At 53.5% G+C, this 16,385-nt stretch overlaps 1 protein-coding gene across 1 annotated transcript in view; it reads right to left on the reverse strand.

The window, feature by feature from the left end:
- LOC141975885 (opioid-binding protein/cell adhesion molecule homolog) overlaps positions 1 to 16,385 on the reverse strand; it is an 801,915-nt gene that overhangs the window by 18,601 nt on the left and 766,929 nt on the right. Inside the window, 3 exon segments of the mRNA XM_074936555.1 lie at positions 8,401 to 8,552; positions 9,221 to 9,341; positions 12,276 to 12,410. Of these exon segments, the coding sequence (XP_074792656.1) occupies positions 8,401 to 8,552; positions 9,221 to 9,341; positions 12,276 to 12,410 (408 nt within the window).

Here is a 16,385-nt window from a genome sequence, read left to right on the forward strand (position 1 = left end):
CCCCAGAAGTTAGATGGTTTGTAGACAGACACGCCCCCACCACGCCCCCACCACGCCCCCAGACTAAAGGCATCAGCGAACCACAACCCTGACACGCTCCTGCCAAGCCCCCTCACACCCCCAGGTTAAAGGCATTTTTGAACCACGACACGACCCTGACACACCTCTGACACGCCCCCGCCACGCCCCCAGAAGTTAGAGGGTTTGTAGACAGATATGCCCCTGACACGCCCCCGACACGCCCCCCCAGACTAAAGGCATCGGCGAACCACAACCCAGACACGCTCCTGCCAAGCCCCCTCACACCCCCAGGTTAAAGGCATTCTTGAACCACGACACGACCCTGACACGCCCCCGCCACACCCCCAGCAGGTAGATGCTTCATGGACAGACACACCCCTGACACGCCCCCGCCATGCCCCTGACACGCCCCCCCAGGCTGAAGGCATGAAAGCACAAGCCTCACATGCCCCCAGGCTAAAGGCATCCTCGAAAAAAGACACGCCCCTGACACGCCCCCGCCACACCCCCAGAAGTTAGATGGTTTGTAGACAGACACGCCCCCGACACGCCCCCAGACTAAAGGCATCGGCGAACCACAACCCTGACACGCTCCTGCCAAGCCCCCTCACACCCCCAGGTTAAAGGCATTTTTGAACCACGACACGACCCTGACACGCCTCTGACACGCCCCCGACACGCCCCCAGCAGGTAGATGCTTCATGGACAGACACACCCCTGACACGCCCCCGCCATGCCCCTGACATGCCCCCCCAGGTTGAAGGCATGAAAGCACAAGCCTCACACGCCCCCAGGCTAAAGGCATCCTCGAACAACGACACGCCCCTGACACGCCTCTGACACGCCCCCACCACACCCCCAGAAGTTAGACGGTTTGTAGACAGACACGCCCCTGACACGCCCCCGCCACGCCCCCAGACTAAAGACATCGGCGAACCACAACCCTGACACGCTCCTGCCAAGCCCCCTCACACCCCCAGGTTAAAGGCATTCTTGAACCACGACACGCCTCTGACACGCCCCCGCCACGCCCCCTGCAGGTAGATGCTTCATGGACAGACACACTCCTGACACGCCCCGCCATGCCCCTGACACGCCCCCCCAGGCTGAAGGCATGAAAGCACAAGCCTCACACGCCCCCAGGCTAAAGGCATCCTCGAACAACGACACGCCCCTGACACGCCCCCGTCACACCCCCAGAAGTTAGATGGTTTGTAGACAGACACGCCCCTGACACGCCCCTGACACGCCCCTGCCACTCCCCCAGACTAAAGGCATCGGCGAACCACAACGCTGACATGCTCCTGCCAAGCCCCCTCACGCCCCCAGGTTAAAGGCATTCTTGAACCACGACACCCCCCGCCACGCCCCCAGCAGGTAGATGCTTCATGGACAGACACACCCCTGACACGCCCCCGCCATGCCCCTGACACGCCCCCCCAGGCTGAAGGCATGAAAGCACAAGCCTCACATGCCCCCAGGCTAAAGGCATCCTCGAACAACGACACGCCCCCCTGACACGCCCCCGCCACACCCCCAGAAGTTAGATGGTTTGTAGACAGACACGCCCCTGACACGCCCCCACCACGCCCCCAGACTAAAGGCATCAGCGAACCACAACCCTGACACGCTCCTGCCAAGCCCCCTCACACCCCCAGGTTAAAGGCATTTTTGAACCACGACACGACCCTGACACACCTCTGACACGCCCCCGCCACGCCCCCAGAAGTTAGAGGGTTTGTAGACAGATATGCCCCTGACACGCCCCCGACACGCCCCCCCAGTCTAAAGGCATCGGCGAACCACAACCCTGACACGCTCCTGCCAAGCCCCCTCACACCCCCAGGTTAAAGGCATTCTTGAACCACGACACGACCCTGACACGCCCCCGCCACACCCCCAGCAGGTAGATGCTTCATGGACAGACACACCCCTGACACGCCCCCGCCATGCCCCTGACACGCCCCCCCAGGCTGAAGGCATGAAAGCACAAGCCTCACACGACCCCAGGCTAAAGGCATCCTCGAACAATGACATGCCTCTGACACGCCCCCGCCACACCCCCAGAAGTTAGATGGTTTCTAGACAGACACGCCCCTGCTATGCCCCCTCACACCCCCAGGTTAAAGGCATTCTTGAACCACGACACGACCCTGACACGCCTCTGACACGCCCCCGCCACGCCCACAGCAGGTAGATGCCTCATGGACAGACACACCCCTGACACGCCCCCTCCATGCCCCTGACACGCCCCCCCAGGCTGAAGGCATGAAAGCACAAGCCTCACACGCCCCCAGCCTAAAGGCATCCTCGAACAACGACATGCCCCTGACACGCCCCCGCCACACCCACAGAAGTTAGATGGTTTGTAGACAGACGCGCCCCTGACACGCCCCTGACACGCCCCCGCCACTCCCCCAGACTAAAGGCATCGGCGAACCACAACGCTGACACGCTCCTGCCAAGCCCCCTCACACCCCCAGGTTAAAGGCATTCTTGAACCACGACACCCCCCGCCACGCCCCCAGCAGGTAGATGCTTCATGGACAGACACACCCCTGACACGCCCCCTCCATGCCCCTGACACGCCCCCCCAGGCTGAAGGCATGAAAGCACAAGCCTCACACGCCCCCAGGCTAAAGGCATCCTCGAACAATGACACGCCTCTGATACGCCTCTTACACGCCCCCGCCACACCCCCAGAAGTTAGATGGTTTGTAGACAGACACACCCTTGACACGCCCCCGCCACGCCCCCCAAACTAAAGGCATCGGGAACCACAACCCTGACACGCTCCTGCCAAGCCCGCTCACAGCGCCAGGTTAAAGGCATTTTTGAACCACGACACGACCCTGACACGCCTCTGACACGCCCCCGCCACGCCCCCAGCAGGTAGATGCTTCATGGACAGACACACCCCTGACACGCCCCCGCCATGCCCCTGACACGCCCCTCCCAGGCTGAAGGCATGAAAGCACAAACCTCACACGGCCCCAGGCTAGAGGCATCCTCGAACAATGACACGCCCCTGAAACGCCCCCGCCACGCCCCCAGACGAAAGGCATCGGCGAACTACAACCCTGACACGCTCCTGCCAAGCCCCCTCACACCCCCAGGTTAAAGGCATTCTTGAACCACGACACGACCCTGACACGCCCCCGCCACACCCCCAGCAGGTAGATGCTTCATGGACAGACACACCCCTGACACGCCCCCGCCCTGCCCCTGACACGCCCCCCCCAGGCTGAAGGCATGAAAGCACAAGCCTCACACGCCCCCAGGCTAAAGGCATCCTCGAACAATGACACGCCTCTGACACGCCTCTTACACGCCCCCGCCACACCCCCAGAAGTTAGATGATTTGTAGACAGACACACCCTTGACACGCCCCCGCCACGCCCCCCAGACTAAAGGCATCGGTGAACCACAACCCTGACACGCTCCTGGCAAGCCCCCTCACACCCACAGGTTAAAGGCATTCTTGAACCACGACACGCCCCTGACACGCCTCTGACACGCCCCCGCCACGCCCCCAGCAGGTAGATGCTTCATGGACAGACACACCCCTGACATGCCCCCTCCATGCCCCTGACACGCCCCCCCCCAGGCTGAAGGCATGAAAGCACAAGCCTCACACGGCCCCAGGCTAGAGGCATCCTCGAACAATGACACGCCTCTGACATGCCCCCGCCACACCCCCAGAAATTAGAGGGTTTGTAGACAGACACGCCCCTGACACGCCCCCCCTCCACGCCCCCCCAGACTAAAGGCATCGGTGAACCACAACCCTGACACGCTCCTGCCATGCCCCCTCACACCCCCAGGTTAAAGGCATTCTTGAACCACGACATGACCCTGACACGCCCCCAGCAGGTAGATGCTTTATGGACAGACACACCCCTGACACGCCCCCCCCCCCCAGGCTGAAGGCATGAAAGCACAAGCCTCACATGCCCCCAGGCTAAAGGCATCCTCGAACCATGATATGCCCCCCCCCCCGACATGCCCCCACATGCTAACGGCGTCCTCGAACCACAACCCTTACACGCCCCCCCGCCACACCCTCCCAGGCTAAAGGCATCATGAAACCACAAGCCTGATAGACACCCCCCCTACTATGCCCCTGACATACCCCGGCGCCCTGCCTCCAGGTTAATGGTATCACTGAACCACGAGCCTGACATGCCCCCACCACACACCCTTAGGCTGGAAGCAGCCTCGAAACTACCCCGCATAGCCTTGAGACCTCCCCCCTCCCCACCCCCGCCCGCCATGGCCCTTACATGCCCTCATAGGGGGCTAGGCAGCCTCGAAACATGCACCCGCTATATCCCTGACGCCCCCCATGTGTTTGCATTAGGTCTGATACATGCCCCCATACACTGAGGACCCTCCCCCCAAAACACCCTGGGTGTCCTCATGTCAGAACCCACCTCCATCCATGCCCTCTCCATGTGTGGGCTGACTATCTGCTCTTATCTGTACCCCTGTGCCCAATGCTCCCTCTCTGCTCTGCGTGCAAGGAGAGCCGTCCAGTCACACTGCATTGCGGGGTGGTTTTTGTGCGGGAGAAACACATCCAGCGAAGGACAAAGCAGTGACAATTGCCTTTATTTGATTGGTGACCTCAAGCACGTGCCACCCACCCCGGCCCACCCGTGTCCAAAACTAGCCCTGAACGTTAATACTGTGTCTCTCATTGTAACGGCTGGCACTCTTTCCTCAAGAGCAGTGTGTCTTTACAAAGCCTTTCCATCCAGGACGTCTGCCACACTGTTTCATGTTCTCCCTCTCGAGCAGCTTTCCCGTACAGGGAATGCTGTGCTGAAGAGCAGCAGCTGTTGATTAGTGCACAGCAACCTGGACCCAAGCCTCATATCTCGGGAGGCAAAAGTGAAGGAAAGCTGCAGGAGGGAAGGGATTATACAGCACAGAAATAGCTGAGTTAACTCCTACAGCTGGGGTAGAATGGAATCCAACCGTAACAATGAGTTAACGAGAAATGATAATGGAACTGTGTCTAGCCACTGATTACAAATCATATACTTTAATAACATACAGAATTGTGTATAGTCACTCCCTTCGATTACATAAAACAAAGACATTTATAGTTTATTTCCATCCTAGCCGCTTTGTTTGAGAATGAAACTATGAAACCAGACTCTATTATACCTAGCAAGGAGGCTTTGCCTTGGTTTCGCTTTCTTCTGGTCATTCAGTGGTGCAAGGTTTACCTTACAAATAGCCCTACCCCCCTGTACGAAATCCATAAAGCTGTTTGCCTTGGAACTGAAATGAGGCAATAATGGGAGTATTTCTGTTCATCATAGATTTTGTAAAGATTTGGTTTACCCCGAATTAAAAATCTGGGCTTCTCGCAAACTGACAGTGTCCCTTTAACTGTGTCCCGAAGGGGAAAAATATATACATTAGGAGGGTGCACCTTGTGATGTCTTTATGATGTACAAAGGCAGCCTTATATATTTATTTAATTCATCAAGCATATGTTCGTTTGTTTGAAGCTATTAGAAGTAGCAGAAATATGAAGTCTGGTCATCTCTGCTTTCAGTGGAAGACTTGCTGGGGTCTCAGAGAAAAGTTTGCCAAGCTTTGTCAGCCTTTGGTGATGGAATAGTGAATAATTAACAGAGAGAACTTTTCTTCTGTTTGTGGGACATTTGCGTTCAACAGGTTTAATAATAAAAACAAGAACAATAGTAATCAGGTTTCAGTTCCTCAGTATTGGGGATGTCCAAATCCTCCAAGTTCTCTAGTGGCCATAGTGTAAACAAGCCCTCCATTTCTAATGGAGAAATGAAGCAAGTGCATACTTCTTCCCGTGTCCCCACAATTCAAGCACCTTTTACATATATCATAAAGAAACCAAAAAAGGGCACACACCCAATCTTTGCTTTCCTTTGCAGGTCACCTTTAAGACAAAATCCTCAACCATCTTGCGGCAGAGGTGCCCTCAGATTGGTTCTGCTGTGTATGTGCCCTGAGGGTTTTGAGTTGTTTAAATGTAGAAAGCAAATAAGCGTCTAACCTGGCGTAAACTGTGCAGCCCCATTGATATCAATGGATTTGCACCCACTCAGAGATCTGAAATTGAAATGTGCAGGGAACTCTTCAAAGCATAAGCCTATCAGATAAACTCTGCAGCCTCTCTCTGCAGGATTTTAGGAATGCTGCAGACCGCTGGCACTTACTGATAGTCATTTGTCCAAACCCTTTGATTATCCGAATGAATGTCATGTCCCCTGTTACAACTCAGTTTGCCCTGCTTTGTACAAAACAACTAGAGGCTCATTCGATCACGGCCCACCAAAATAACAGCACTGCAAAGCCGTGCATGGGTCTGTGAAACTGGAATACACTTTGCCAGATTGATTTCTGCAAAGATGGGACCAAGGTGGCTGTGACTAATGTGTATTTATACAAACTGGCTCCTTCCTGCTTAGAAGAAAAATCCGTGCCTGGTCTTTTCCTTCCTTCCATCCTTCCTTAGAACAGATCGCTGGCCTTAAATCTACGCATGCTTGCCCATTTGGGCTGATGTAGCAGTCAGTCATCATTCGTAACAAGCCTACGAGGCAAAGGCGTCTGAGTGTTGCAAGCAAGTGAAGGGAGTAACATGCTGTACCAACCTGCCAGTGCTGTGGGTTCACTTATTTCTAAAACAGAGGACGATGGAGACAGACAGAGAGAGAACAGAAAGGGGAGGGGGAGAAAATACATAGTTCATGTTTTCAGACAGTTGATGAAAGAATGATCATTAGAAAGGTGAGTACACACTGATAATAATGCACATGCCGCTGACATGGTTACACAGGACAGACAGGAAGTGTGGTTACCATCAGGAAAAATGACAGCGTCTCTCTCCATACATCCCGACTCACATTTGCTTGTCTACATTTGAAAGACAATTCAGATTAAGGGAGGCTGTGAATTTAAAGCAGAATAGCTATTCCTGAATAACTCTGTGCGTGGACATACTTATTTCAGAATAAGCAAGCTTTGTTCTGGTTTAGCTTAATCCAATTTGAAAATGGATTAAGCTACACAGGAACAAGGCAATCTTATTTCAGAATAAGAGTGTCCACACGTGGAGTTATTTGAGAATAGTTATTCTGGGATAACCCCAGGTGTAGAAAAGCCCCCAGTGATGAGAGTCTACTGCAGAGGAAGCTATATCCTATTCGGCCTTGGGTGTCAGAACAAGTATAAGATAAGTACATGGGATCACAGTGACTGGGGCTGAGGCATAGGGAGAATACACGACCAGATTTTCAGATGCCAGGTGACACTGGCAGGTGAACTCAACAGCCAGCAATCTAGGAGGGACTAGGAGACAATAAACATGAACCCCTCCACTCTGTGACACATTGGTTTTGCAGAATGCAACCCTGGCTTTAAAGGGAGGCCCTGGCAAAGCAATGTCTCTGACCCCTGGGCCCACTCACTGCATTGCCCTGAGAAAATACTGAACAGGTCGGCTGGCAAGGACTGTGAGCCTGGAGGTGGCATTTTGGAGGCACGGGCGTGAAGGTGGAAGCGGTTTAGTGAGGTGCAGAACTAAGACAGAGACCACTACAAAGGTATGGAAGGGTCTGCTTTCCTTTTCCAGGCGAGGGGACCAGATCTCTTTCCCAAGGCTGCGTAGTCTAGTGGAACAAGACTGGGACTGGGAGCCAGGCTTACCTAACCCCAGCTCAGCCACTGACTCCTACCCACTCATATGTACTCACTGCATGCCTCAATTTACCTATCTGTAAAATGCAGATGACAGTGCCTGCCTACTTCAGAGAAGTGCTGGGAGGAGTCATTCATGTTTGTACAGTGCTTTGGAGACACGAGGCTTTAGATTTAATATCATCGTTGGGGCAAGGGGAGGAGTGTGTGTGTGGGGGGGGAGTTGGTGAGGTGACATCACATTTTGCTCACAGAAAGAGAAAATGGCTCCCTTTAATACTCAGCTGCTAGCAGTATACGTCTGTGTGCATTAGTGAATAAGCAGGGTTGGGTTCTTCTAAGCATAAGGGCCTCATTTATTTGCAGCTTGGACATGAGGAGGAAGCATTGAATTAAATGACCAGAGTCCACTTCCTCAGGATGGTGAGCTCATTGCTGTGGTAACATCCCTTCTCTTGTTTTGCCTCACACCTCTCTGCAGGCAAGATTCAGATTCACTCTTCCCCCAGAGGACCCAACACAGGCCTATGCCACGTAAGCCCTGGAAGTAAGGCGCCAACAGCCTTGGACTGGCACGTCGCAGGGAGTTGAATTCCACCCTTGGCGAGGCTTGGTGGTTATCCAGCTCCCTCCGTCAGTACCGGCAGCGTCTCCTCACAAAGCACAGGCTCAGCCCCTCATACCTACCGTACAGAATTATACTGGCATTGGTGTTCCCCAGCTTGTTAGTGGCCACACAGGTGTAGTTGCCGTAATCCTTCTCCGAGACATTGAAGAAGGTCAGCGTGGACATTCGACCTTTGTTCTCGATTCTCACTCCATCCAGCCCATTGGCTAACCTGCGGGGCGAGAAAGACGAAGGGCCGGGCCCCCCAATGACAGGAGCGATCAATTCCCATCCCCATGCAGTCACACCAGCTATATCTAGGTTAGTGGGGAAAGCCCCACCAGTCCCCAAATCAGGACCTCCCAGCTGGCTGTCACCAAGACACTGGGCTAGCTCCTCGGCTGGTCTAAAGCAGAGTGACTTTCCTCATTTTAGCGGAGCTATGCCACTGCCCCAAAAAGTCTCCCCCTCCTCCTGAAGGTTCCCCGGTCCTGGATATTTTCTGCCAGGTTATTGAGAAGGTTCTTCCAGCTAAGGGGACCCCCAGACCAGGCCATCACTGAGGGTTCGTCTACACTGGAGCGGGGAGGTTTAATTTCCAGCCGAGGTGTAGACACCCTTGCTAGCTCTGCTCGAGCCAGACTGCTAAACACAGCTGTGAGATTTGGGACCTGGATGTTTTAATTGCAGATCCCGATGCGCCTCCCACAGGATCCTTTACTTAAAGAGATGTCTGCAGCAAGATCCCCCCACCCCCTATAAATATATTAAAATGAAGTGTAATTCTCTCTCCTTCCCGTGCTGACAGATGGCCATCCTGACCCAGGGAATTCAGCACTCCCCATCTGTGCCAAGAACGCAGCCTGGGATCTGCCAGGCCCTGGCAGCTTGTTTAGGTACCTGGTTTCTTCTTTAAACCACTGAAATTCTGCGACAGGGACGGCGGAGGCCTCGCAGCGCAAGATTCCCTTCTGGCCCACCGAGGCGCCAGTGTTCTTGGCATTGGAGATGTACGGTGGGTCTGCAGAGCAAAGGGACGTTATTCCGGAGGGAGGGCTGAGGCCCCTGGATACAGTACTGCTGCCGTGAGGGGCTCCGGATCCCGAGCACAAGCTGGGCTCAGAGAGACGTGGGGATGAGGAGGGGTGTTCAGGACGGTGAGGGGATGTGGAGCCGTGTTGTTATGAGGCTGGTTGGAACCCAGTCTAAGTTGTGCCCTCCTGGGATGGCAGGGTGGGGGGGGGCACAGATCCACACCCATGAGAGGCAGTATTAGGCACTGACCCTTCATATAAAGGACACACAATTGACTGCCATTGCTTTGCTCAGCATCTTTCCCCTTCCCTTCTCAACCCACCCCTGAGCCAGCTCCTTTCTCCTGTCTCTCCTTCCACCCCTCATCTGCCCCCTTTGGCCTGTGCTCTCCCCCATTTACTTCTGGGGCTCTCCTTTCCCACGTGGGGTGGGGACACAGTACTCCTAATTGTGTTGGGGCAGGGTGGAAATTGGGCTCATAGCAAGAGGGAAAAGCCATGTGTGAGCAGGGACAAAAGGAGCCACCCCGCCCCTGAGCCCCGCTGCTGGTGGGGGAGGTGGACCGAAAGCTAGGACAGCTTAGACAGCTGAGGTGGTGGGGCTGGCAGCAAGTATGCCCCATCCAGCAGAGGGGGACAGAGACGGAGAAGAGCCGGGGACAGTCCCAGCACAACGTGGTCACCCCTCCCTGCAAAAATGGCCAATATCTGGCCAACATGGGACAGTCGAGAGGGTCGGCATCTAAGAGCTGTTTGTCGGCCGTCATGAAATGAGATGTCCTAGAAGGGCGAAGGACCACACAGTGACCTCCTGCACCATGACCAACACTCATTGGACCCCTTGTGAGCAGTCTCAGTAAAGCAACCAAAGGCAGAAACGGCCAGGGAGACCAAAGTCTCCTCTCGCCCCCTTGCCGGATCAACACTGGGGCACATTGGTAGGGCAACGTAGACGATATTTGGACTATTGCTACCCATGCCCCATCTCTTGCTCTGGGGACAGAGAGAAAGATTCAGGCCCAGGGTAGCCAAGTCAGCACTAGGTCATTCAGAAATGAATAAGGTGAATGCCAAGTGTCAATTCAGATACACATTGAACCTCTGGTCCTCCCACCATCTGCCCCAGACCACATGACTGTGGGAAACACACATTTCACAAGTGAGATACCGCATGCACAGGATGGAAACTAGGAGCCTGCAGAATGAGAAGAGATGCTCCATTGTAGGGTGCTGTCCCTGATGTCCCTAATCCCACCTTTGGATGCGGATTGGACGAGTCCCCTAAATAGGGACACTTTGAAGGCACAAGACTCTATCCTTCCTTCAGGACTCCTCTGATTCATAGCCACGTAGTTCGCACCCCTGAGTGGGCTTACTTTAAAGTTCTTCTAATCTGATCGGGAAAATTCCCTGGTTTCTAAGTAGCTTTGCATCTTTTAAACCCATTCTGTTGTGCCGAGAAATTTACAAACAGGCCAACACCTGTGTAGGACCTAGACAAAAAGACGAGTTTGGAGAGATGATCCAAAGCCTGAACAATGTATGCAAAGTCTTGCCTCTCCCCTGCACTTGGAAGGGTCGCTATAAAGTGTAATCCTGAGCCAAACCAATCCTGGTTTTGTACGCTCAAAGAATAGACCGACCGCTCCAGTTTCACCCATCTCTGCTAAACCCACTTCTCCTTGTGTCAGGTGTGAAGAGGATTACAACAGTGGAGCCCTGACTGAAAAAGAAAAGAGCACCAGGTAGCAGAGGAGTAGATGCAGCCCTTCATCCCGAAAATACTCAGGATTTTTAAGCTTCCCAGAGGCGCAAAAGAATTCGAGTCACTCCTGAAATGCCGACAAGCTTTGCCACTCCAGCTTTTCTGCCTTGGCATGTCCTCTGAAGTCTTTAAATCGTCTGGGCTCTAAATTCCTAACCATGCTTCTAAAGAACAAATTGTCCTAAGATGTAAATGCTTTAAGCTTAATGAAATGTATATATGTGATTTTCTTACAGCAATTTAGTGGATATAAAAGCTCTACAAGCTCCTTCCTAAAGGGAAGGATATTTAATGTGCTCTGTGTGTGGTGAGCCACTAGAGATTTTTCCCCCCCTGAATTGCTCCTCAGGAAAAGGGTATTACCATTTATGTTCCAGCTATAAATAGTCTTTAAGGGATGCTGACGTAGATGTTATCTGCTTTATTTTTTTTTTCCAGGAGTTTATGGTTATAGTTCAGCTGTTCTAACACGCACGCACACCCCCGCCGGCACTGGAACACTAGGATCTCAGCTCTGTTTCCCCATCATCTTGTGCCTTTCATCATCTTCTAGACCCCGGCAAAGCGGTGAAGAATCAAGACCCTTGGATCTCAACGCTGGCAGGTAGGGAAAGGAAAGTCACACTTCAGGAGCAGCCGTCCCCACTCAGGACACATCAGCACTCTGAGCCAGGGGTACAATTCCCAGCTGAAGGAGACATGCATGTACTAGCTCTGATCCAGCTTGCATGCTAAAAATAGAGTGCAGCCATGTTGGTGGGAGTGGCAGGAGAGGCGAGCCACCCCGAGTACGGGCCCAGTGCCTTGGATGGGATCATACTCCGGCAGCTAGCCCCTCCCGGCATTCGGACTGCCATGGCTACGCTTGATTACTAGCATGCTCGCTCGATGGGAGCTGGTATGGGCATGTCTCCCTCAGCCGAGAATTACACCTTCAGCTTGAAATGTAGACGTACCCTTCGATGGCATGGTAGACAGAACAGAACAGAACAGGAAGTTGTGGAACTCTAAGCAGACTACTTTACAGCCCCCAGTGTTCAGGTAAAAGCCAAAATGATCTGTGTGACAAGTCCCCACAACTAGCCTGAGCCCAATGTTGTCTGAAGCCAGGAGGCGGGATCAGGGAGTGTGTCGTGCAGAGTCGTGCCCTACTTACAGTTTACGGTGACTTTTACTCTCCGGATGTCTGGAGCGGCCACGTCATTGACAGCGCTGCACTCGTACTCCCCGGACTGATCCCGGGTGATCCCAGAGATCTCCAAGTACTCGTCTTCGCTCACAAAACCCCGGCCTGCAAGGGAGAAGGTGCAAATGGAAAGATCAACCCACCAGCCTGCCACCTCCACTCCCGTTGGTCACTGGGAATAAAATCTGATGGTTTGATGGAATGGCGACCTCCAGGCCTGATCCGGATCGGTTACATTGGGGTAAATCTGGGGGCTTCAGGGGGTTTAACTCAGGATTAGGCTGGTTTATCTGAGATCAGAATCAGGCTCTCTGAAACACTCACAGGACTCCAGGGGCCATATCTCACTGCAGCTGTAAAAGAGGTAAAATCCTGGTGGTCCTTCATTGTAAAACATTATTGCCTACATAAGAACCCTGGGACTGAGTCTCCCAGATCTGGCTCCAGAAGCATATAGGGGTGCTGCATGAGCTGCAAGGGGCCAAAGAACAACTCCTCCAGGCTGGAGCAGTGCCAGGGCCAATGTAAGCATGTTGGGGCATGGCTGGGGTCACATTTGGGTTAGGTGGGGGAGCAGCCACAGTGCTTTGGGCTACAGCTATTTTGGGCCGGTGCATGGACCACAGGCAGCTCTGGGAAGGCTACAACCCCAGGAGCTGCTCAGATTTATCCTAGGGGACATGTTGTTCCCAAAGCAGTGCAGAAGCAAAGCCAACCCCTTCCCTTTGGTCCATGCTGCATATGTCATGAGCTGCAGCAAAGAATCTATCCCATATTGTAAAATAACCCTAATCTGTTCTATTGACAATGCCACTGATTATTATACCTGAAATACATGTGAAGAGCTCCTCAACTTGTTGCCATGTATGCAGTTTGCTCACTGTTCTGCATTTCAACCCGCTGGGGCAGTGATATTAAACCACTCAGTATCATTTCCCATGGTCATTCCTTAGCACCTTGCTGTTGAGTTTGGGTTCCCAGTGTTGCATGGGGCAGGTGTCTCTCCCCCATCAAAAAAACCACCCTTTCCATTGTTTTGGGGGCTGGGGACTAAATTATTATTAACAAATGGTCTCTTGGTGAACAAATGGGACTAGGAGTCAGGTCTCCTGGATTCTACTCCAGCTCTGCCATCCATATATTGTGCAACTGTTGGCTGGGATGATTTAGTTGGGGTTGGTCCTGCTTTGAACAGGGGGTTGGACTAAATGACCTCCTGAGGTCTCTTCCAACCCTAATCTTCTATGATTCTCCACGTCTCTCTGCCAGGACCCCCCAGGACTCAGCTGAAATACCCCCTGCTATCCCAGGCATAACACACACATGCACAGAGCTTTGCCACTGCACTTCCTTCCTGATTTGCAGCCCCCAACTGCTATTTCAGTTCCGGGCCTTTTCAAAGCAGCTGTGTGAAGCTGGTCGGTGGTGTAGGGAAAGATGTCTGCCAGAGACTGGGAGAAGCATCTACTGAAATAATGTCACATCCCCAGACACTGACCAAGCCTGTCTGAGTTTAACCTGTAAGGATCAAAGCATAAGAGATCGCTGCACAATCATTTTCGTATGCCAGAATATAAATATTAGAGACAAAACCACATACAAGAATCACTGCCCTTACGACAGCTCCAGTACACTTTGCTGACATTAACACCAGGAATACCAAGCATTTCAAGCCAGGAAATAACAATATCGACTGCAAAACCTCCTTGCTTGGAAGACAAAACCATCCCCAGAGAGGGAAAGTCACAGAGTGTGGGTTGGGGACGGTGGAGTGGGAAGACAAAAAAATAATGATGGGGGGGAAAGATGAAGTGGATGAGTGACAACGACACTTTGTAAGTGAGTCTTCTTTGTAATGATCCCATAATCCTGGGGTCATTATGGACCCGGCCTATCCGCCCAGCGATCTCTATAAAAGATGATTGGGAGCGAAAGAAAATAGATTCGACGAGCCAGCGACAGAAATACATAAATAACCAAGGTGATTTCTTTCTGTGGAGAAGGGGCCTCGGGAAAAGATAAGCCCAGCTCGCTACATTAGAGAGATAAGGATCTACAAGGATACAAATGGGTGCGCTCAGACGGAGGCTGCGTGACAGACACGGGACCATCAATCATGAAGTGGTGGGGGTCACGCCAGAGCCGGGATCTGCTGCGGCAGAGCGGCCAGCGCACGCCGGGTCGCGCACCATGCCCCCCCGCGTCTGGCTGTATAACAAATACGCTGGGGTCTCTCAGGGACGGGGCTGAACTGGAATGTGCTGCTTGCATGGCTCATCCCTGCCTTGCTGACTGACTGATGCAAAGCAGGGCCCCAGCCTCCCTTAGGATAAACAAAGGTCACTGGTGCCTAGCGCTGCTCATTGGTCTCCTTTCATCAGTACTAAATCCACTGGACTCTAGCCGGTCTAACGCTGCTTGACTAACGCCTCCCTCCAACTACCCACTTCACTCCCAGGCAGACACCTGTTCAGGGGAGCTGAGCTGAGAGGTGCAAGTTTCTCTTCCCATCTCACCCAAGTGTAGGGTGACCGGACGCGAGTGCAAAAAATCGGGAAGGGGGTGGGGGGTAATAGGAGCCTATAGAAGAAAAAGCCCCAAATATTGGGACTGTCCCTATAAAATCAGGACATCTGGTCACCCTACCCAAGTGATGCCCTCTAAGGCCTCTCCTTGAACCACTTGAGGCCCTTCAGCAAGAAGGCCTCCGAGGTGAAGCATGACCCAGAAGCATGACGGGAAAAGGGAAGCACAGAGCCTGCTGGCTGCAGCCTTCCCTTCGATCCTAAGAACGGCCCTACTGGGTCAGACCGATGGTCCATAGAGCTCTGTATCCTGTCTTCTGACAGTGGCCAGTGCCAGCAGCGTCAAAGTGAATGAACAGAAGAGGGCAATCCTCAAGCGATCCATCCCCTGTTGTCCAAGCCCAGCATCTGGCATCCTGCAGCACTGCCAAACAGGGGCCTTTATGCCTCTAGCCCAGATACGCACTATTCTGGAGAGCCCGGGCTGCTGTCATCCCGAGTTTAGCACCAATAACAGCCTGCACTTCCTTTGCTCCGGTACCTGACGCAATGTGAAAAGGGAGATGTCTTGGGGGGCACGACTACAGAGGCCTAAAAGGGGGCACAGCGGTGGAGAGAGACGCAGTGAGGTGAGAGGGGGAAGGCAGGAGTTGTGGGGGGGGAAGGAGGGGAGAGAGGGATGTTGGGGTGCGGGAGGGGGGGACTCTCCAAGCTACCAGCCATCTGCCCTCCCCTCCCCATTTGGGAATCTAATTGCTGCAATGGAGGAGCGGATTCCCCTCGCTAATTAAGTGCGGGGCCGGGAACTGCAGTGCATTTCGTCCCTGTCGGACGCCGGAGACGCTGCCACCACGCCGGAGTTAATGAAAAATGTGATAAACCCACTGTTTCATTTCGCCTTAATTAATCCCAGTGATTGGATTGTGCTGAAGTCAGCCTGGTTTGGAGAAAGCACCCTGGGGTCAGCATCCTGCTGGCTGGCGGCGGGAGAGGAGGCTCTTTGGCTGGGGTGTGGGATGAGCGTGAGCATCTCTGACTGCAGCAGCTGTGACCGGGCTTTGCAGAGTTCCCCTCCCTGCTGCTCACGAACTCCCCCCCACACACCCTCCTGCTGCTGCCCGGGTGCTCTGTCTCCTTTCCCAGAGCCGCAAGGTAACCCTAAAGCCAATGTGTGACTGTGATGGGAGCTGTTACTCTGGTGAGGAGGAGGAGAAGATTCAGGCACACAACACGTATGACCCTGCCCTCCTTAGAAGAAACGTGGAGGCATGCCCTGCAGCAGACAAGCACTCCCATCCACACCCGCTGCTAGTCGCCAACACCCTGCCTCCTCTGATACTCTCTCACACAAGTGGGCTGTGCAAAAGTGCCCGAAAAGTCAACAGTTACAGTCTGGGAGGGGACAGAGTCTTCATTCTCATGGAGAAACAGTGCAGGGGATCAAGCTCAAGAGCTCCAGCAATGTGGCACGGGGTGGGAGAGGAGAGAGACGATCTCTCCAGCCACGTGGCCAGGGGTGGGGTGGGGAGTGGGCAGGTCCCAGGCAAATGGGCAG

Source organism: Natator depressus, chromosome 22, assembly GCF_965152275.1.
Source record: "Natator depressus isolate rNatDep1 chromosome 22, rNatDep2.hap1, whole genome shotgun sequence".
Taxonomy (NCBI): domain Eukaryota; kingdom Metazoa; phylum Chordata; order Testudines; family Cheloniidae; genus Natator; species Natator depressus.